The sequence below is a fragment of the Pan paniscus genome, chromosome 1, assembly GCF_029289425.2.
Source record: "Pan paniscus chromosome 1, NHGRI_mPanPan1-v2.0_pri, whole genome shotgun sequence".
In the NCBI taxonomy this organism is placed as follows: Eukaryota; Metazoa; Chordata; class Mammalia; order Primates; family Hominidae; genus Pan; species Pan paniscus.
Genome location: NC_073249.2, coordinates 109,069,783 through 109,092,542, shown reverse-complemented (window position 1 = coordinate 109,092,542; position 22,760 = coordinate 109,069,783). Strand labels below are relative to the sequence as shown.

The 22,760-nt window shown below is 37.3% G+C and overlaps 1 protein-coding gene across 1 annotated transcript in view; it reads left to right on the top strand.

Annotated features, from left to right (window-relative positions):
- LOC130541360 (uncharacterized) overlaps nt 1-19,552 on the top strand; it is a 58,807-nt gene extending 39,255 nt beyond the window's left edge. Inside the window, exons 3-4 of the mRNA XM_057301921.1 lie at nt 14,788-14,900; nt 19,361-19,552. Coding sequence (XP_057157904.1) covers nt 14,788-14,900; nt 19,361-19,384 — 137 coding nt within the window. The 3' untranslated portion in view covers nt 19,385-19,552. The remainder of the gene's footprint in view (nt 1-14,787; nt 14,901-19,360) is intronic.
- The last annotated feature ends 3,208 nt before the right edge of the window (nt 19,553-22,760 follow it).

Genomic DNA, 22,760 nt, shown 5'->3' with positions numbered 1-22,760 from the left:
TATAATAAGGAGAAGATAAAAAGGCATAAAGGGAGGCTAAGGTTTCTACACCTCATGTGTACTGATAAAATGATGGTGTGTCACAGGAGTAGAATTTTTAAAAAGTGATGGCAGCAGTAGACTATGATGTGGACATATAACACAATACCAAAAGAAACTATTGAAAAAGCTATATAAGGAGATACAGACTGGGCGCGGTGCCTCATGCCTATAATCCCAGCACTTTGGGAGGCCGAGGAGGGTGGATCACTTGAGGTCAGGAGTTTGAGACCAGCCTGGCCAACATGATGAAACCCTGCCTCTACTAAAAATACAAAAATTAGCCAGGTGTGGTGGACTCCTGTAATCCCAGCTACTCAGGAGTCTAAGACGAGAGAATCACTTGAACTCAAGAGGTGGAGGCTGCAGTGAGCCGAGATCATGCTACTGTACTCCAGCCTGGGTGACAAAGCAACACTCCATCTAAAAAGCAAACACACAAACAAACAAAACAAAACAAAAACACAAAGATCTAATCAGCATTTATAGAATACTGTGCCTAACAACAGCAGAATATACATACGTTTTTTCAATTGTCAGTGTAACATATCCCAAAATAGATGAGATCCAGGGCCATAAAATAAACTTCAACAAATTTAAAAGAAATCATACAGAGTGTGTTCTCCTGACCACAATAAACTCAAGTTAGTGATCAATAACAGAAAGAAAATGGAAAAAATGACCAAACACTTAGAAACTAAATAACACACTTCTAAATAATACATAAATCAAAGAGAAAGTCTCAGAGAAATTAAAAATTACATTGAACTAAATGTAAATGAAAATGCAACAAAATTTTTGTGGGACACAGCTAAAGCAGTGCTGAGAGTAAAATGTATAGCACTAAATGCATACTCTAGAAAAAGGAGGAAAGTGTCAAACCAATAATCTAAACTCCCGTCTCAGGAACATAGAGAAGAAGAAAAAAATTAGCCCAAAGCAAGCAGAAGGAAGAAAATCATAAAATTAACCACAGAAATAATGAAATTTAAAACAGAAAAACAGTAGAGGAAATCAATGAAACAAAAAGTTGATCCTTTGAAATATCAATAAAATCAACAAACCTCTCTAGCAAGACTGACAAAAAAGGAGTGAAGACACAAATTATTAATATCAGGTATGAAACAGGGCATATCACTACAGACCATGGAGGCATCAAATGGTTAATAAAAAAAGATAGTATGAACAACTCTACACACACAAATTTGACAAGTTACATGAAATGGACAAATCTATTCAAAGATACAAACTACTACAACTCACCCAATATGAAATAGATCATTTGCATAGCCCAAAACTACTAAATAAATGGAATTAATTGGTAGTGAAAAAACGCCTAACAAAGAAATCTTCAGGCCTAAATGGTGTCTTTGGAGAATAAAAAAGAATAAAGAAGAATTTACTTCAATTCTACAAAATATTTTCCAGAAAATAAAATAGGAAGGAACCCACCCCAATTTATTTCATCAAGCTGGTATTACCTGCATACCAAAACCAGACAAAAATAGTACAAAAAAACAATATTACAGAACAATATCTTTCATGAATACAGATGCAAAAGTTTCTAAGAAAATAGGAAATAGAACTTAGCAATATATAAAAAGAAGTATTCTATTGCTAAATAGAATTTAGCAATATATAAAAAGTCACCAATTAGAGTTCATTCCCGAAATATAAGGCTGGCACAATCAATGTAATTCACTATGTTAACAGACTAAAAAAGAAGGAGAAAAATTAGTTGATCATATCAACTGATGTAAAAGAAAAAGCATTCAACAAAATTAAATGCCTATTCATGATAAAAACTTTTTTGAAAAACAACAATAGAAAGAAACTTCAACTTGATAAAAAGCATCTACGAAAAACTTGCAGCTAACATCATACCTAATTGTAAAGACTGAATACTTTGTTCCTAATATCAGCAACAAAACAAGGATGTGTGCTCTCACCACTCTTATTCAACATAGTGCTGGAAGTTCTGGCTAGTTTAATCAGGTAAGAAAAGAGAATAAAAGGCATATAGATCAGAAAGGAATAAATAAAACTGTTTCTATTTCAGATGAAATGCTTATTTGCATAGAAATTCCATGGCATCCACAAAAAAAATCCAAAACTAATCAGTTAATTCAGCAATGTAACAGGGTACGAGACAAACATACAAAAATCAGTCATACATCTATATACTAGCAGTGAAGACTTGAACACTACAATTAAAAATACAATATCATGTACAATAGCCTTAAAAAAAGAAATACTTAGGTAAGTCTAACAAAATGTACAAAACTTAAATTCAGAAAATCACATGACGTTGATGAAAGAAATCATCTAAATAAATGCAGAGACATGCCATGTTCATGAATTGGAAATTTTATATATATATATATGTATGTATGTATGTATTTCCTATATATAATTTCTTATATATATATTTCCTATATATATAGTTCTAATATATATATTTCCTATATATATAGTTCTAATATATATATATTTCCTATATATATAGTTCTAATATATATATATTTCCTATATATATATCTCTAATATATATATTTCCTATATATATCTCTAATATATATATTTCCTATATATATTCTAATATATATATTTCCTATATATTTATTTCTTTTATATATATATTTCCTATATATATTTCTAATATATATATTTCCTATATATATTTCTAATATATATATATTTCCTATATATATATTTCTAATATATATATATTTCCTATATATATATTTCTAATATATATATTTCCTATATATATTTCTAATATATATATTTCCTATATATATTTCTAATATATATATATTTCCTATATATATATTTCTAATATATATATATTTCCTATATATATATTTCTAATATATATTTCCTATATATATATTTCTAATATATATATTTCCTATATATATTTCTAATATATATATTACCTATATATACACTTCTAATATATATATATAACCTATATATACACTTCTAATATATATATAACCTATATATACACTTCTAATATATATATATTACCTATATATACACTTCTAATATATATATATTTCCTACATATACACTTCTAATATATATATTTCCCACATATACATTTCTAATATATATATATTTCCCACATATACATTTCTAATATATATATATTTCCTACATATACATTTCTAATATATATATATTTCCTACATATACATTTCCAATATATATAAATTTCCTACATATACATTTCCAATACATATATATTTCCTACATATACATTTCCTATATATATATTTCCTACATATACATTTCCTATATATATATTTCCTACATATACATTTCCTATATATATATATTTCCTACATATACATTTCCTATATATATATTTCCTACATATACATTTCCTATATATATATATTTCCTACATATACATTTCCTATATATATATATTTCCTACATATACATTTCTAATATATATTTCCTACATATACATTTCTAATATATATATATTTCCTACATATACATTTCTAATATATATATATTTCCTATATATACATTTCTAATATATATATATTTCCTATATATACATTTCTAATATACATCTATTTCCTATATATATATTTCTAATATACATCTATTTCCTATATATATTTCTAATATACATCTATTTCCTATATATTTCTAATATACATCTATTTCCTATATATATTTCTAATATACATCTATTTCCTATATATATTTCTAATATACATCTATTTCCTATATATATATTTCTAATATACATCTATTTCCTATATATATATTTCTAATATACATCTATTTCCTATATATATATTTCTAATATACATCTATTTCCTATATATATATTTCTAATATACATCTATTTCCTATATATATATTTCTAATATACATCTATTTCCTATATATATATTTCTAATATACATCTATTTCCTATATATATATTTCTAATATACATCTATTTCCTATATATATATTTCTAATATACATCTATTTCCTATATATATATTTCTAATATACATCTATTTCCTATATATATATTTCTAATATACATCTATTTCCTATATATATATTTCTAATATACATCTATTTCCTATATATATATTTCTAATATACATCTATTTCCTATATATATATTTCTAATATACATCTATTTCCTATATATATATTTCTAATATACATCTATTTCCTATATATATATTTCTAATATACATCTATTTCCTATATATATATTTCTAATATACATCTATTTCCTATATATATATTTCTAATATACATCTATTTCCTATATATATATTTCTAATATACATCTATTTCCTATATATATATTTCTAATATACATCTATTTCCTATATATATATTTCTAATATACATCTATTTCCTATATATATATTTCTAATATACATCTATTTCCTATATATATATTTCTAATATACATCTATTTCCTATATATATATTTCTAATATACATCTATTTCCTATATATATATTTCTAATATACATCTATTTCCTATATATATTTCTAATATATATCTATTTCCTATATATATTTCTAATATATATCTATTTCCTATATATATATTTCTAATATATATATATTTCCTATATATATTTCTAATATATATATTTCCTATATATATTTCTAATATATATATATTTCCTATATATATTTCTAATATATATATTTCCTATATATATATTTCTAATATATATATATTTCCTATATATATTTCTAATATATATATATTTCCTATATATATATTTCTAATATATATATATTTCCTATATATATATTTCTAATATATATATATTTCCTATATATATTTCTAATATATATATATTTCCTATATATATATTTCTAATATATATATATTTCCTATATATATATTTCTAATATATATATATTTCCTATATATATATATTTCTAATATATATATATTTCCTATATATATATTTCTAATATATATATATTTCCTATATTTATATTTCTAATATATATATATTTCCTATATTTATATTTCTAATATATATATATTTCCTATATATATATTTCTTTTTTTTTTTTTTTTTTTTTGAGACGGAGTCTCGCTCTGTCGCCCAGGCTGGAGTGCAGTGGCGCTATCTCGGCTCACTGCAAGCTCCGCCTCCCGGGTTCACGCCATTCTCCTGCCTCAGCCTCCCGAGTAGCTGGGACTACAGGCGCCCGCTACCACGCCCAGCTAATTTTTTGTATTTTTAGTAGAGACGGGGTTTCACCGTGTTAGCCAGGATGGTCTCGATCTCCTGACCTGGTGATCCGCCCGCCTCGGCCTCCGAATATATATTTCTAATATATATATATTTCCTATATATATATTTCTAATATATATATATTTCCTATATATATATTTCTAATATATATATATTTCCTATATATATATTTCTAATATATATATATTTCCTATATATATATTTCTAATATATATATATTTCCTATATATATATTTCTAATATATATATATTTCCTATATATATATTTCTAATATATATATATTTCCTATATATATATTTCTAATATATATATATTTCCTATATATATATTTCTAATATATATATATTTCCTATATATATATTTCTAATATATATATATTTCCTATATATATATTTCTAATATATATATATTTCCTATGTATATTTCTAATATATATATTTCCTATATATATATTTCTAATATATGTATATTTCCTATATATATTTCTAATATATATATTTCCTATATATATTTCTAATATATATATTTCCTATATATATATTTCGAATATATATATATTTCCTATATATATTTCGAATATATATATATTTCCTATATATATTTCGAATATATATATTTCCTATATATATTTCGAATATATATATTTCCTATATATATTTCGAATATATATATTTCCTATATATATATTTCTAATATATATATTTCCTATATATATATTTCTAATATGTATGTATTTCCTATATATATTTCTAATATGTATGTATTTCCTATATATATATTTCTAATAGATATATATTTCCTATATATATATTTCTAATAGATATATATTTCCTATATATATATTTCTAATAGATATATATTTCCTATATATATATTTCTAATATATATATTTCCTATATATATATTTCTTATATATATATTTCTAATATATATATATTTCCTATATATATATTTCTTATATATATATTTCTAATATATATATATTTCCTACATATTTATTCAGAAAACCCATCTCCTGCACAACATGAGTTGGAAAATTTAACAAAGATGTCAATTTCTCCCAAATTGATATGCACTTATTGCGATACAATCATCTCTCGATATTTTCAGGGAATTGGCTCCAGGACACCCTCCTCCGTACCAAAATCCTTGGATGCTCAAGTCCCTCAATAAAAAGGCATGGTATTTGCATAAAACCTAAGCACAGCCTCCCATATACTTTAAATCATCTTTAGATTACTTATAATACCTAATACAATTAAATGTATGTAAATAGTTGATATGTTGTATTGTTATTTGTATTTTTTATTGTTGCATTATTTTTTATTTAAAAAAATATTTTGATCCTTGGTTGGTTGAATCTACAGATGTGAAACCAATTGATACAGAGGATCGGCAGTACCTATCCAAACCCTGATAAGATTTTTGCAGACATGGATAGAATCATTCTAAGATCTATGTGAAAAGGCAAAGGAACTAGAGTAGCTAAAATATTTTGGAAAAAATAAATAAAGTGAAAGGAAACCATCTGCCACATTTTAAGACTTACTGTACTGCTACAGTGATCAAGTCTTTGTGGTATTGGCAAAGTAATAGACACATAGACCGATTGAACGGAATACGGAAACCGGAAATAGACCCACACAAATATGCCAAACTGATTTCTTTTGGTCACAGCTTTACTGGGATATAGTTCACACACCATACAACTCACCTACTTAAAATGTAAAACCCAGTGGTTTTTAGTATATTCAGAGTCATGCTACCATCACCACAATCAATATTAGACCACTTTTATTACCCCCCAAAGAACTTTGTACCCTTTATCAGTGACCCATACTTTTCTGCAACTTCCCCCATAGCCCTAGACCAACCACTAGTCTATTTTCTGCCTCAATAAATGTGCCTATTCTGGACATTTTAAGCCCAACTGACTTTAACAAGAGTCAAGAGCAACTGCATAGAGAAAGGAAAGCCTTTCAACAAATGATGCTGGCACCAATGGACACCTATAGGCACCTATAATCAATCAATCAACCAACCAACCAACCAACTAAATAACCAATATTGGCCTAAGTCTCACACCCTTAAGCAAAAGTTAACTCAAAATAGATCATGGACTTAAATGTAAAACACAAAAATATAAAACTTTTACCCCAAAACTAGGAGAAAATCTTTGAGGTCTACAGCTAGGCAAAGAGTTTTCAGACTTAATACCAAAAACATAATCATGAAAGAAAAAATGATAAGTTGGACTTAATGAAAATTTAAAATTTTTGTTCTATAAAAGCTCCTGTTAAAACGATGAAAAGACAAGCTACAGAATGGAGGAAAATATTTGCAAATCACATATGCAGCAAAGGATTAGTATCTAGAATATATAAAGAACTCTCAAAACTCAACAGTAAAAAAGCAAATAATCCAATTAGATCACGGGCAAAAGACATAAACAGACATTTCACTGAAGAAGATATACAAATGGTAAATAGCACATCAAAAGTTGTTCAACATCATCAGCCATTAGGGAAAAGAAAATTAAGATGACAATTTTATCACCCCACACCTATCAGAATGGCTAAAAACAAATCGTGGTAACATTAAATGCTGATGATGATGTAGAGAAACTGGACTACTCACATATTGCTGGCAGGAAAGTAAAAAATGTTACAGCCAATCTGAAAATGATTTGTCAGTTTCTTTAAAAACTAAACATGTAACTACCGTATGACCCAGCAATGACACTCCTGGGCAATTATCCCAGAGAAATGAAGACAAATGTTCATACAAAATCCTGTAGACTAATGTTTACAATAGCTTTATTCATAGCAGCCAAAACCTGGAAACAGCCCAGATATCCTTCAATGGGTGAATGGTTAAACAAACTCTGGTACATCCACACTGTAGAATAATACTCAGCAGGAAAAAGGAATGACCGATAATACAGACAATAATCTAGATGCATTTCCAGAGAATTATGCTGAGTGAAAAAATCCTATCACAAAAGGTTACATACAGTATGATTCCTTAAATATGGCATTCTTGAAATGACAAAACTTTAGAAATGGTGACTAGATTAGTGATTGCCAGGGATTAAGGAGTCGGTGGGGGTGGAAAGGAAGTGAGTGTGGGAATAAAAGGACAATGAGGAATCCTTGTGCTGTTGGAAATATTCTATATCTCAACCTTATAGTTTTGCAATATCATTAAGGGAAATTGGGTAAAGTGCACATAGAATCTCTGTATTATTCTTTACCACTGCATAACCTACATTTATCTCAAAATTAAAAGTTGAAGGTAAAAAAAGATTACATACTGAATTATTCCATTTATAGGACATTCTTGAAAAAAATAAAACTATGGAGATGGAGAACAGATCAGTGGTTATTAGGGGTTAGGAGAGCTTCTTTTCTATGATTTTGCAGTCTGAAGTTGCGGTACCTGGAAGCAGAACCCAAGTCTTCTAATTTCTGAGAGCATGATCTCAAAAAGCCAGGGAAGATGGCCGTTTTAGTATCCAAGGGACATTTTTGTCCATCTAGAGAAAGAAGCATTTCACAAGGTAACTGATCATTCAGGGGTCCCACAGTGTGGTTAAGCAGGACAGCAATAAACATCCTTGGGTGTTTCCTGTCTCCTGCATTTGGCTTGGGCAAGGAAAGCCATTTGCTTTGGAAACCAGTCAGAATCAAGCCTAGTGAGAATTAAGTCTACCTTCATCAAGAACCCATCTCCCTCAGGCTTCTCCAGGAGGTGATCTAGGTCCTTTGGTGGGGGCTGATGTAACTGCCAGACTCTGGGGCAGCTTAACGCTCCTACCAGATGACACTGCTGTCAGGGGCAGGAGCCCTGGGTCCCAGTGATGGCCCTATCGCTTACTCCATCACCTCTCCAATAAAAAGCGGGGAACAGACTTGCTCTTGGGCCCTTTCAGCTCCTGTGTTCTGAGATTCTGACAGCTGAGATCTCTGAGGCCTGCAGCTACCTGGGGCCCACTGTAAGCACCCCAAGGGCAGGGCTGGGGCTGGCTCCCCACTCTGTGCTCAGAGACAAGTGAAGGCACAGCTACGGCAAAGAGTGGGTAACAGAGGGAATGCCGTATCATCTGATCCTTAGCTGATTAATCCTTTGAAAACGCACTCTGAGGACATGTTCGTGAAGGACGTCACTGAGGTGGGGGAAGAATGCAGCCTGTTGTCTGGGCCCAGGACACAAAGGCCTGTCTGTTTGCACGTGGGCACTCCTGATCCAGGCCGGATCAGCTGCTCTTGTTTCCTCCTTCGCCATCACAATACAACTACAGAGTTACAGTCTGCCCTTCAACCCCCGCCCCAGGAGAACTGGGCAATGGGATTTCTGCCCACTGGGTGCCCGCTGAGCACAGCCAGTAATACCAGCCTCCCGGCCCACTTGGCTCCTAGTGAGTGTAGAATTTCAATAGCCTGCTGCTCCCTGCCCTCATTTACTGCCCTCTCTTATCTTCCCTTTCTCTCACCCTCCCAGACACACGTGTGAGTGGCAGATCCAGGGTGATCTGGACCCTGCTGATCATCAGTGAGCCAAGCCTGGAAGCCTGAGCCATCACCAGCTGGGTGGTAGCCAGCTGTGGCTCAGGGCCACTCTAGAAACACTTGCCTTGGGCTGCAGCTGCCCTGGGCTACTACCCTGATCCCTAGGAAACGGGGCATGGGGCATTCTCCTGAACAGAGCCCTTGCCAATGCCCAGCAAGAAACCAGTGTGGCATTGGGATTGGAAAACCTGGAGGGTGAATATGGACTCTGATGTGCCAACTTACAGAAGAAGCATAGGCAAGATTCTTAGTCTCTGTGAGTCTTGGTTTCCTTGTTTATGTAAGATGAGGATAATCATTATTGCCCCATAGGATTGTTAAGAGGTTTCCATAGGCATTCAAGCAGTGCTTAGCATGGGTAGACATAGAGTAAGCACTGAAATCACACACACACACACACACACACACACAGACACCTCACACACACATCAGCCACTCAAGACCATTCATTTATTCATCAGTTGAGTGCCCTTTACGTGTCAAACACTGTGCAAGACACTTGAGAGGAATCTGATCAAAACAGACAAAAATTCCTGGCATCATGTCATGCAACTTCCGATGCAGGGAGACAGACAAGAAACAATAAACGTGATAAACAAGGAGAGTATAATAGTATAGTATGTCAGAGGGGCTGGGGCTGTCAGGAAAAAGAACAGAGCAGGGTAAGAGGAATCAGAAGGTGGGAGTAGGGGAAGGTACAATTTTTAACAAAGTGGTCAAGAAAAGCCTTATTAAGAAGGTGACATTGAGGTAAAGATCTGAAGGAGGTGTAGGAGGGAGTCAGGCAGGTTTGGGGAGAAGGAAGTTCCGGGCAGAGGGAACAGCCCTGAAAAGTGCCCAAAGTGGAGGTGTGCCTAGTGTCTCCATACACTAGGAGGAGGTCGGCTGTGCTAGGAGAGTGAATGAGGGGCGATACTGATTGCTGAGGAGAGGGATGAAGGCAGGCTAGATCCAGGAGGACCTTTGCATTGTCTGCTGGGGCCGCCTACCAAAGTTCCACAAACTGAGTGGCTTAAACAACAGAAAAGTACCAAGTTCTGGTGACCAGAAGTCCTTATAAGGTATCATGTCCCTGGATTTCCCAACAGGTTTCTTCTTCTTATTCCTCTGCAGAAAGGTGTAATTTGGGGACCCTTCCTTTTATCACCTCTCCTGCCAGGCAACACGGGCTGGGCTTCTGTGAGCTTTTCTTGCCTGCCACTGGTCCTTTCTTTCTTCCTTGAACAAACTATTCAGGCCTCAGAAGTCTCTCATTCTTATCTGGGTTTATCTGCAGCATTCCTGATGGGGGGTCAGTGTGCATCTTATGGCTCCACTCCTTCCTGCTGTGAGCACCTGAGAATGGTCATATCCTTGCTAGTTTTCTTATCAGTCTTCCCTGACCTGAGAGGCCCTTTCCTGCCTTCAGTTCCATTCTAGTTGGGTTGGTTGGCCCTACCCTGTATCCAGCTAAACCCAGCCCACTGCTTCTCTGGATAGGTATTTGTAGAAGGATCAACCCTAAAAATCAATCCAATTATTATAAATAAAAATCAATAATAATACCCAGTGTGGCCGGGCATGATGGCTTATGCCTGTAATCCTAGCACTTTGGGAGGCTGAGTTGGGTGGATCACCTGAGGCCAGGAGTTCGAGACCAGCCTGGCTAACATGGTGAAACCCTATCTTTAATAAAAATATAAAAATTTGCTGGGCGTGGTGGCATGCACCTGTAATCCCAGCTACTCGGGGCGCTGAGGCAGGAGAATCACTTGAACCCGGGGTGTGAAGGGTTGCAGTCATTGCACTCCAGCCTGGGTGACAGAGCAAGACTCTATCTCAAAAAAGAAAAAAAAAAAAAAAAAAAGAACCAGTGCTAGTGATGGTTCCCTTGTGGCTGGTCATGGCATATATCATTATAATGATTTAGGAAAGTAATTTGATAATATGTGTGAACTATCATGAGATCTAAGGGTGCTTGTACCCTTTCATTCAGGTATCTCACTTTTGCAAATTTAGCTAAAGAAAATAAACCTGAAGAGGAAAATACTTCATGTAAATAAAAATATACATCATAGAAATTTATAACATGGAAGACTTGGAAAAAACAGCAATGACTAATATTTATTAAGTATTTATTATATACCAGGCATCATTAAGTTCTTAATATATTATTTCACCTAATCCTCACTACATCTTCATAAGATGGGAACAACGAGATAGAACCTGCAATGACCATGTAACTCCTGTAATTTCCTCAGGCACCTACCAAGTGCTGTAGTTTGGTCTACTGGCCTTGAGGACTGCCCTACAGCTACATTAATCTTGATCTTGTACCCAATCCTTTCCTGCCCCTGCCCCCTCCCTCTAATAATTAGACTACCACAGGGTAAGTGCTGTGACACAACCAATTAATGACAAGAATCACTACTGATTCTTGCAAGCTCTCCTCCCCCCTCTGTATAAAGTTAGATTAATGACTCTGACAGGACTTTAAGTGAATTGGTTTGATTTTTGTAATTGAAAAAATTGGGGGTAGGGCATTACTTTAATTCCAGCTCCTCCTTCAAACCTTCAAGATCTTCTGGATCCCAACACTTTTGTTTAATATAGTAACTATCTCTCTCAAATTTTTCACTGTAGATCCCATAGCACATGCGCAGTACCAAGAGACCCTCTCTAGGTTCAGATAATAGTGCTGAAACTCTTCCTTTCCTACCACCTTTAAAAAAAAAAAAATTAGGCTGTGTGCAGTGGCTCATGCCTGTAATCCCAGCACTTTGGGAGGCTGAGATGGGAGGATCGAGCCCAGGAGTTTGAGACCAGGCTGGGCAGCATGGTGAGACCCCCATCTCTACAAAAAAACAAATTAGTTGGGAGTGGTGGTGTACACCACGCCTATAGTTCTAGCTACTTGGGAGGCTGAGGTGGAAGGACTGCCTGAGCCTGGAAGGTCGAGGCTGCAGTGAGCCATGATCACACCAGTGCACTCCAGCCTGGGTGACAGAGCAAGACTCCATCTCAAAAGAAAGAGGAAGAAGGAAGGAAGGGGAAAGAAAGAAGGAAGGAAGGAAGGAAAGAAAGAAAGAAAGAAAGAAAGAAAGAAAGAAAGAAAGAAAGAAAGAAAGAGAAAGAAAGAAAGAAAGAGAAAGAAAGAGAGAGAAAGAGAGAAAAAGAAAGAAAGAGGAAGGAAGGAAAGAAGGAAAGAAGGAAGGAAGGAAGGGAAAGAGAGATTAAAGTACTTATGAACTCCTCACATAGTAAGCCCAAAATAGAGCTTTTATCAGCTATCTGGTAGGTCCAAACCATGGGTTGAGTACTGGGTTAGTTCTTTGGCAAACTGCCTGAGTTCTCTGACCTTGAATAGGCATGACCATCCACTTCACAGAATTGCTGTGCAGATGATGAAGAAGTAGGTGACAGTGCCTGCTACAGTACTTGGCACATCACACACATCCTCAACACACATCCATTCATTCATTCACTCACTCATTAATTCAAGCTGGCTTCTCCTCCATCGTTCACTCAACATATGTTGCTAGGAATGTAGATGCAGAACAGAACTGGTCCTGAGCAGGTCCCTACGCCTGACAGCTGCTGGTGAGTGTAAGGTCCTGGCCCGGATGCAGAGCCCAGGTCTGATTCAGCGCTTGTAGCCCCACCATTTCTATTAGGAGAGGCTGACTTCCTTGCACTCTGTCCCACCGCAGCTGGCTGCCTTTTCTCCAGAGGTGCAGAGAGGAAGGGAGGCATGAAGTGGGAAGTGCTGTCTTGGCAGAAAGACTGCTTTGGCCTGTATGGGGCCATATACACTTGAAGAATTAAGCTTTTCTGGTTTGGAGTCAGTCTATTCATCTTTTTTTTTTTTTTTTTTGAGTGGAAACATTATGTTTATTGAGTATATGTTCTTCAAAAGCAGGGAGTGTTTTTCAATCTAAAATTAACACTCCCTTTTAGGAATGCTTATTGCCCACAGAGATTCCATGCTAAAATCTCAATCCCTTTAGTGGCTATATTTTTTGAAAAAAGGAGTGGGTCAAGTTTCCTAAAGGAAGTTGCTGTTGAGTTCATGCAAGTTAATTATTTTTCCAGTGGCATCCCCTCCTTGCCCATCCTCTTGTCACCCACTGACAACCCTAACTTGTCACCCTTATTCCAGACATCAAGCTGAGTCCTTGAAGTGGTTGGAGGGACAAAACAGAATTCCTGGAGACAGTGTCCTAAGGGAGTGCCAGAGGCACTCACTTGTTTGACAACTAATTTTGGAGGCAGGTGCTCTTCCTTGTCTTAGGATCTTCCAGTCAACAAGGCTGAAAATCTCCCTGCCTCCTGGAGTTTGCTTCTGTGGAAGAAGGCAGTCAGCAAACACATGAACAAAGACAAGTCCAGGGAGCTGAAGGTGCTGGAAAGAGGAGAAAACAAGGGTTTGTGGGTAAAATAATGTGCCCAATGTCGTGCACTTTGTAGGGGACAGAAGACTCAATACGACTTGGATCTGACACTGGAATTCACCTGACTGTGCTACACAGGCTCTCCTGCATAGCTAGTGCTTCCACCAGCAGGGGTGACAATTAGACCTTACCTTTGCCTAGTATTTTATAGACTTCCAAGCGATTTCCAGCACACCACCTCATTTCACCTTGGAACAATATTATTTCCAGCTTTTCCTCTGAGGCCTGCCACGAATGTAAAGGAAAATGGTAGGAGCCGATCCTCTAGCAACGGAGCCAATTAAGCTTCCTGCAAATGTAGAGCAGTTAAATCCCCATGACATGAAGGACCAATAAAAGCCTTGAATTGGCCATGTCTAGAGCAGAACCTTGTGGGCCGGAATTTAAATAGGCAAAGGTCTTTGCTTTCTCCTCCTGTGACTTACAGAAACTAGTTCTTATTCAGCCTCTGCAATGTGGAAAAGAGTCGCTGATAGCAGCTCCTGTATTCTTAGGTGCTGTGGGTATACTGCAGCAGCTCTCTGTCCTTTCAGTGTCTCCAGGGAAGAACATCTTTCTCTCAAGTGAACAGTGCTTACCCCTTCAAGCATCCAGTCTCAGCAATAAGGTCAGCGTTTGACTGTTGACAAAGTATTTTGGCATACTTGATCATGTTTGATGCTGACATAATCCCACTGTGTAGCTTCTCATAATCTTTGTAACTTTTGGATGGGGAAACTGAGGGTCAGGCTGAAGGCACCCGATGGGTATGTTTCTGTGGGAATGGCAGACCAGCTGGGCCTTGAGACTCAGGATTCCTGACACCAAGATTCCTCCTCGCTCTGCCACTGAAAGGACGCTTGCTTTTGTGCTGGCTTTGGAAGGAACACTTTCTAAAATGTGTTATATATTTGCCTGCCTCTTACAGCAGAGGACACTGGGGGTAGGGAGTGTGTGGGACGGTGTAACATTTTCTTGACAAATATAGGTATTTTTATGAACACATGGCTCTCCATTCTGCATAGCATTGTGCCTGGGTATTACTTTTTCTTACTCCACCTTTTGATACCACTGGGCCTGCTCAGCCCTTGTCCTCTCTTAATTTTGAGGATTCCAATCAGAAGATGCTTATTACAAATTGTTGTAGGCAAATTCAGTAAGAGCGTAGATCGCTATAACTTATCTGAGGGGCAATTGGGCAATGAGTTTAAGAAGCTTTAAAAATATTTGGCCAGGTACAGTGGCTCACGCCTATAGTCCTAGAAGTTTGGGAGGCTGAGGTGGGAGGATTGCTTGAGGCCAGGAGATTGAGACCAGCCTGGGTAACATAAAGAGACCCTGTCTCTATTTTAAAGGAAATTAAAAAAAAATTTAAAGAAGTTTATAATTTTTGATCCCATAATATCCTAAAAGAATATTCAGAAGTGTGCAAAATTATTTCTGTATAAGATTATTCATCATGGCATTATTTATAAATTTTGAAATGGAAAGCAATCAATATAAGGAACAATTAAACACTGATTAAATAAAACACATGACATCCATGTGGTAGAATATTACATAGCCATTAAAATTGCAAAAAAATCCAATCAAATAGAAGTATGATATATTCATAATGTTTGTTGTAAAACAGCACGCACATTTGAATCACAATTTTGAAAAAAGTAATAAATAAACACAAATAGAAAAATAACAGGAGCATACACACCAACATTTTATAGGAGGTGCTTCTGCATGTGGGGTGATGGGTAGTGTTTTTTTTAATGCTTTTGTATTTTCTATGTTGAACATGTGCTCCTTTTGACATTTTAAAAAATGACTGAAATATTATTTAGGCATGAAATATTGGCTACATGCTAAATGAACCATCGAGGCACTGAGTAAGGGCCAGGTCAATGGGTATGACTATCAGACATGAAAGTGGCTTGATGAGGCTGAGAAAATGTTTTTGCTGATTTCTGAACTGGGGGCTCTGTTCTGAAGGTCTCAAAAAAGCTGTTATGGAAGGAGAACTATTATTTGCCTTAAGGATTTTAGTCTTGCTGGAGAGAAAATAGCCCATCGAACTATGAGCACAGGAAGGAGGGGGTGTCCATGTGGGCCCCACAATGACAAGAGGCAGGAGCTGTGTGTGGGCAGCTGGGCCTCGAAGGGCAGATGGAAAGTCAATAGGGGGAGGAAAGGGGGCGGCAGAGCCCTGCCTCGGTGGCAGGAGGGGTTTCCTTCTGCTCCTTCCCTAGAAATCCAAGTCGCTTGTTGTAGCTCTGCTTGGACCAATGAATCCCAGAAGCTGTGTGCTGGGTCAGAGCACGTGTTGCCAGACCATCTGTGAGGAGCCTGACCCAGCCTGGCATGCCATAGGGATGCCCGTGGAAGGGCACGGCCCTACCCAGCACCAGCTGGGAGGGAACCTGCCTAACCGCCCATTGCCCTGAATAAATCTGGGTTACAGCTGCCAAAGCAGTTTGCCCCGTGCTTGTGCTGTCCTGCCGAGCAGCCCAGTGCCAGCCGGGCAGGAGTGTGGAGGGTGCACGAGGTATGGGCTGAGGCCTCACCGTGGCATCTGCTGTCTGAATAAGAATTCCAAGTCTCCATGTGGCCCGTTATTACTGATAATATGCCTTGGGTTGTGGGTAGCAGCATATTCATAGGAATACTAAGTGTATACAGGTGCATGTGCCCCAGGCCACCACCCCTACCTCCCCACATACACACACACCAGGCCCTGAGCATCTTTAGATTGGTGGGTCAGTGGGAATGCAGCCCCTGTCCCTTCTTGTCCTCATCCCACAGCCCAGCATGGAGGTGCCATCCTTGTGAAGCCCCGTCGTGGCTGACTGGGCTCCTGGCAGCTCCATCTTCTGGAGTGAGTCAGCCAGATTCTGGGGCCTTCGCTGCTCTGAGAACCTGCCAGAGTTGGGACAAGCCTCTGTCTTCCTGGGTGATTTGGGGAGGTCCATGCTCACTCTGCTTACCCACCCCAGCTTCCTCAGCTTCACAAGAAGGATCAGGCAGGTGAGAGGAGTCCCTGGCTTACCTCAACCTAAATAAGCCACAAAGGGAAGTGTGACAAGGCTTAACTGCCAATTGTAGTTGTTAATGCTGGTGTGTTTTGCAGTTAACTGCCAAAAAATCTTCTAAGAAGATGAGATGCCTTTTATTCATTCATTCAACAGATATTTATTCATTTAATAGATATGCATGTTAAGTGCTAGAAGAAATGGGAATGGAGAAGAAAAGACCCAGCAATTCCACTTTCATATATATGCACCCAAGATAATTAAAAATATATGTCCACACAAAACTTGTACACAACTGGTCATAGCAGAATTATTCATAATAGCCAAAAAGCAAAACAACCCAAATATCCATCAACTGATGAATGGATTAATAAAATGTGATGTATCCATAGTGAAATATTATTTGGCCATAAAAAAGGAATAAAATACTGATAGATGCTGCAGCATGGATAAACCTTGAAAGCATTCTGTTAAGTGAAACAAACCAGATGCAAAAGGTGTTATTGCATGATCCCACTTACATGGGATGCTCAGAATAGACAAATCTCTATAGATTTTTATAGACAGAAAGTAGATTAGTGGTTGCCTAGGTTTGAGGAGGTGGTAGATAGAACCGAGGGGCTAAGAGGAATAGGATTTCTTTCTGGGGTGTTGAAAATGTTCTAACTGTAGTGTGGGGCTTACCTCTGTGAATTCAACTCCAGGTTGAGGGGTGGATGAGCATCACTCAGTTGGCTGGGCTCTGCCCTCATTGCTCCCTTTGGCTGGTATCCCTGGGGGTGTCTTGATTCCAAGTGGGCTTGTTGCAGTGGCTGCTAGACTACAATAAAGCCTTGGTTTCTGTAGATGAAGGCTAAGGCATGAGGTCAGACTGTGTGCAGGGCAGTGATTCCTGTTAACTGCTAGAAAATCAGGCTATCATAGGCATTTACTCCTCCCTCTTCTGAGCCCGTGAAGGGTGGATTGGTGGCAAAGACATATGGTGTGACCTGATAGGATACCCCCCTGATCCACAGCCTCCCAGTTTCATCAGTCCTGCCAGACAACATTTGGGCAAACCAGCACAATCCAGCCTCTTTTTTATCCACCACTATCACCCCAAGTAACTCACCCTTGCTCTAAAGACCCCTGCATTTTCCTGCCATCATCTCTTCTGTTCATACAGTGTCTTCTGCCCTAAATGAACTTTCTTCATCATTCCTTGTTAAAATTCTACTCTTCTGTTAAGATGTGGACCGAACACCGTCTCCATTCCTCCCACCATCCAGCATCAGGATGCATCTCTCCCTCTTCTGTGACTCCCATCACACCCATTATCCTTTGTGACTGGGTGACAACACTGTTGCTCTGCTCATCTTCCTATTGTGGATATTTCTGTCTCTCCCATGGATGGTGAGCTCCCTGGGGGCAGGTATGCTCTACAATATCAATATGTATCCTCCATGGTGCCCCATTCAATGCCGTGCACGTGGTATATTTTCAGAAAATGTCTGCTGAATTATGGTGTAGGCATTTTTCTAACCAGATGGGCTATGTTCTGCAGAAACTCAGCATACAGGAATACATCATTAATGAGTTTGAAACAAGGGGAACTGATTTTACAAATGGTACCTGTTTGCAAGATTTTTAGCTCTCTCAGTCCGTTTGCTCACTTAGGGCTGCATTCAGTGGTCAACTTCTACATCTCTATATCTCCCTGTACCTTCCCTCAGATCAGCTAGCACATTGCTAAATGCCAGTAGCTTCTGCAAGATAACCTAAGTACAGGGTTTGCACCACTACTGGGAGTGCTTTAAGGGCTGAAGAGGGATCTGCTAAAATTGAGAGATTTTCAGTTCATTATGTTCTGTTCAGTTAAGCCATCAGTGATGTTTCTTCTTTAGACCTTTATCTTTTCTGCCAAACATAAAAATATTCCAACCATTTGCACCCATATTGGTGAATTGCAGGCAGTGACATGATGAATTTTTTAGCAGAAAACTGTTGTTTTTCCTCTGTGTGATTTGTAAAGGTCTGTTGTCCTTTTGCAGAGAATTTTATTATATGTTAGTGCCAATTTGTTTTCCAGAGGAGCACATCTCCAAATTTATAATGAAAGACAAGCAAAGTGGGACTTCATGGCCTTGGCTGGACACCAAGTGATAGCTAATTTTTGCAGCAGGGAAGATGAAATAACAAGTCCCTGGATTGCAATTTTGGTTTCTCCTTCTGTTCTCAAACAAAAAATTGTTTAAATAATAAACTCTTGTCTTCATCATAATTATTTGTTAATGAATGCATGTCTGTATTTCAAAAGTATATTTTATTTTTTAGATCTTAAATGTCATCCTAGGATTGGCAAATACCTTTGGGCTGCTGACCTTTGATTAAGGCAGAAGATGCTGGTGAAATGAATTAATAGTTCATTTAGCTAAATGGACTGGAAGGACAAACAAAAGTCTAGTTGACCAACTGTTACTCACGAAGGCTCATGTTAGCTACCATCTGATCTTTAGCCAGTACAGAGAAATGATGAGTATGTCCATTTGGTAGAATGAATGAGTTACATTTAAAACTGTATATTTTATATTTACTTGATTAACTTGATTTGCTTGATTATAGATTCTGAAATAAGGAATGTCATTGTAACATAACTCTAGCAACCATTTTGGAATCTCATTTGCTGCCAAGAACAAATGAGGATCTTAATTTATTCAATTTCTTATGTCAGAATATAAACTTTACACAATCCAAAAAACCTTTGCCATGTCTCCAAATGAGGATCTTAATTTATTCAATTTCTATGTCAGAATATAAGCTCCACACAGCCCAAGAAAGCTTTCCCATGTCTCCCTCCCTTCCCTGTCATGCTCGTTCTTGTCTGCTGAGATCCCTGCTAGTGCGGAGACTCTACCTTGCACACATGCACACTCACACATGCACACACACTCCTATCTCCATTTTTTGAGGACTCTGATCTGCTTCAGCCTTCAAAGGTGCTAACAGGTTAATTTATTTCTCATCCACCCAAGTCACATACCATATTTCTTCAAATCTAAAATGACATCGATTGCAAGATGCTACATTTATTTATGTACCATTAAAAAAATTATAACTGCAAGAATCCAGAGATTTGTTAGGCCCTGATTTTAAAGATGTTTAGAAATGATACAGTGTGAGCCTTGCAATCAATGAAATGTATTTAAATTTTGAAGGGAGCCTTTTGTAGGCAATTCCTTAGAGACTCCAATGGTAGAGTGTCAGGCATCTTGGCGGACTGCTGGGGGAGAGGTTTGGAGTCAGATGATGACTGTGTTGTCACACAGTCACATCATGTAGTAAGCTGTTTATTTCACATCTCCAGTGGGACTGGCTCTAGGTGTGAAGATCCAGTGTATAACAAAGTGCAACATACACAAGAAACATATAAGAAGAGGTGTAGATCTGTCTATAGGAAATTCACAGATGTCCCGTGATGCTGCATAAATCTCATTGACCACAGAAGGCTGTCCCACAAGTGTTCTGAGAACAGCCTATAGTCAATCTTTTTGCCTAGGCACTAGGCTGAGGTAGAGACTTGAGTTCTAACTTTTGTTTTGCTGTTCTCCAGTCCAGTGGCCAAGTGTCCTAAGTGGATGGTTTTTGCCCTTTGTCCTCAGTTCCTCAGGGGAAGCGAAAGACCATGGGCCTTGGGCTTCAATCAGGATAGCTCCACTTTTATGTCTTGGATATTGTTTGTCTGTGATTCTCTATTTTTAAAAAATGTTCCTCTGTTAAATGAAAGCTTGAAAGCCATGGATACAGATGAACTTTATCCTTTTGTCCACTGCTAAAATTCTCAGATTTATTATTTCACTTTAAAGAGGTAGATTATGGAGAAATATTAGATGCTTTCTTCTTTCATGGTGGCATCAAGACAGGAGGGCCAAGAGTTATTCATGTGAGAGGTTGTTCTGTTCCAACTGCTTCCTCCTCACTGTTTCTGCTGCGGCCTCGCCTATAAGTGAGCCCTTGGGAAGGAAGCAGATTTGCCCAGTGTCTTGGTCTCCTATTGCTGCCGTAACAAATCACTACAAACTAAATGGCTTAAAACAACATAAATGTATTATTTTACAGTTTTTTAGGCTAGAAATCTGACATGGGCTAGAATAAAGGTGTTGGCAGGGCCGCACTTTTTTCTGGAGGCTCTAGGGAAGAATCCATTTTCTTGCCTTTCACACTTTCTGGAGGCCACATTTATTCCTTGGTTTGTGACCCCCTTCTTCCATCTCCTCCAGCAATGGCGAGTGAGTAATTTTCACATCTCCCTGATTCTCTTCCTTAGTCACATCTCACTCTCTTCTGCCTCCCTCTTCCACGTCTTAGGATCCTTGTGATTACATCGAGCCTGTTAAATTCAGTACAATCTTCCTATTTTAAGATCACTTGATTATCAACCTTAATTCCATCTGCAATCCTGATTTCCCTATGCCATGTAAGTCGTCTTCGGGGCCATTATTCTGTCTTCCACACCTAGAAATAGGAGTTGTAGTGTGACAGAGCTCGTGAGAATCAGAAAAAAAAAGTGACACAAAACAAGCTGCAAAGCTATAAGCTAGTCTATTTTGAGTTGTGACCTTATCCCCATGTTATTGCTAGATAATGTTTATTAAACAAGGGACTCATGGAGTAGCACATAAATATTTCATGTGGGATTGGTGTCACAGGTTGAGCTTCCCAGAAGCTGACCCAGAGATGGAAACTTCCATGAGGGACATTTATTAGGAATACTCTTGGGATTAACACCTTTGGAATAGAAGGAAAATGAGAAACAATTTGTGCAGAGAGATAAGTTGGGCTGCAAAGCAGTCTCAACAAAGGTCTCTGCTGACCCCATAGGGAACTTTGAAGGTGGGGTGAGGGTGCCAGACAAGTATACCTCATTGGATGTGGGCTGCTCCAGGAAGGGGGGTGGGGTGTGACCTTGAGTGAGGATCTCTCTTCAGCTAAGGCACTTCCTGGAGAGGTCTGTCTGCCAGCAAATCCCCAGCAGCTTGAGGGAATAAGTTCACCAGTTCTAAAGAGAAATCTGGGTGGTGCACCCCAATGCCCACTACAAACGGACTCTAGTGTAGGGAGCTTGTCAATGAACTGGGGGCAACTCTCCAAGGCTTAGGTCCTAGAGCAGAGAAAGTGTGGATAGGAAATGTAGGGGTTTGCCCAGACAGGCAAAGAGTTGATTCAGAAAGGATATTTTTTTCATCTTCTACCTATACCCCAGTCCCTGCAGAACTCTGAGCCTCCCTACCCATAGGGAGACAGTCTGCCTGCTGGTCACCTCCTACTCATCACTGGGAATCACAGACAGAACAAGTGGTGGCAACACCGGCCTGAAGATTCTGGACAGTGAGTAGATTTACACAGAGTAAACAAGAAGCTGGAGTGAGTTTGGTTTAATCTGTCACTCCAGAAACCCACAAGCTGACAGCAGAGTCAATTCCACAGTATTT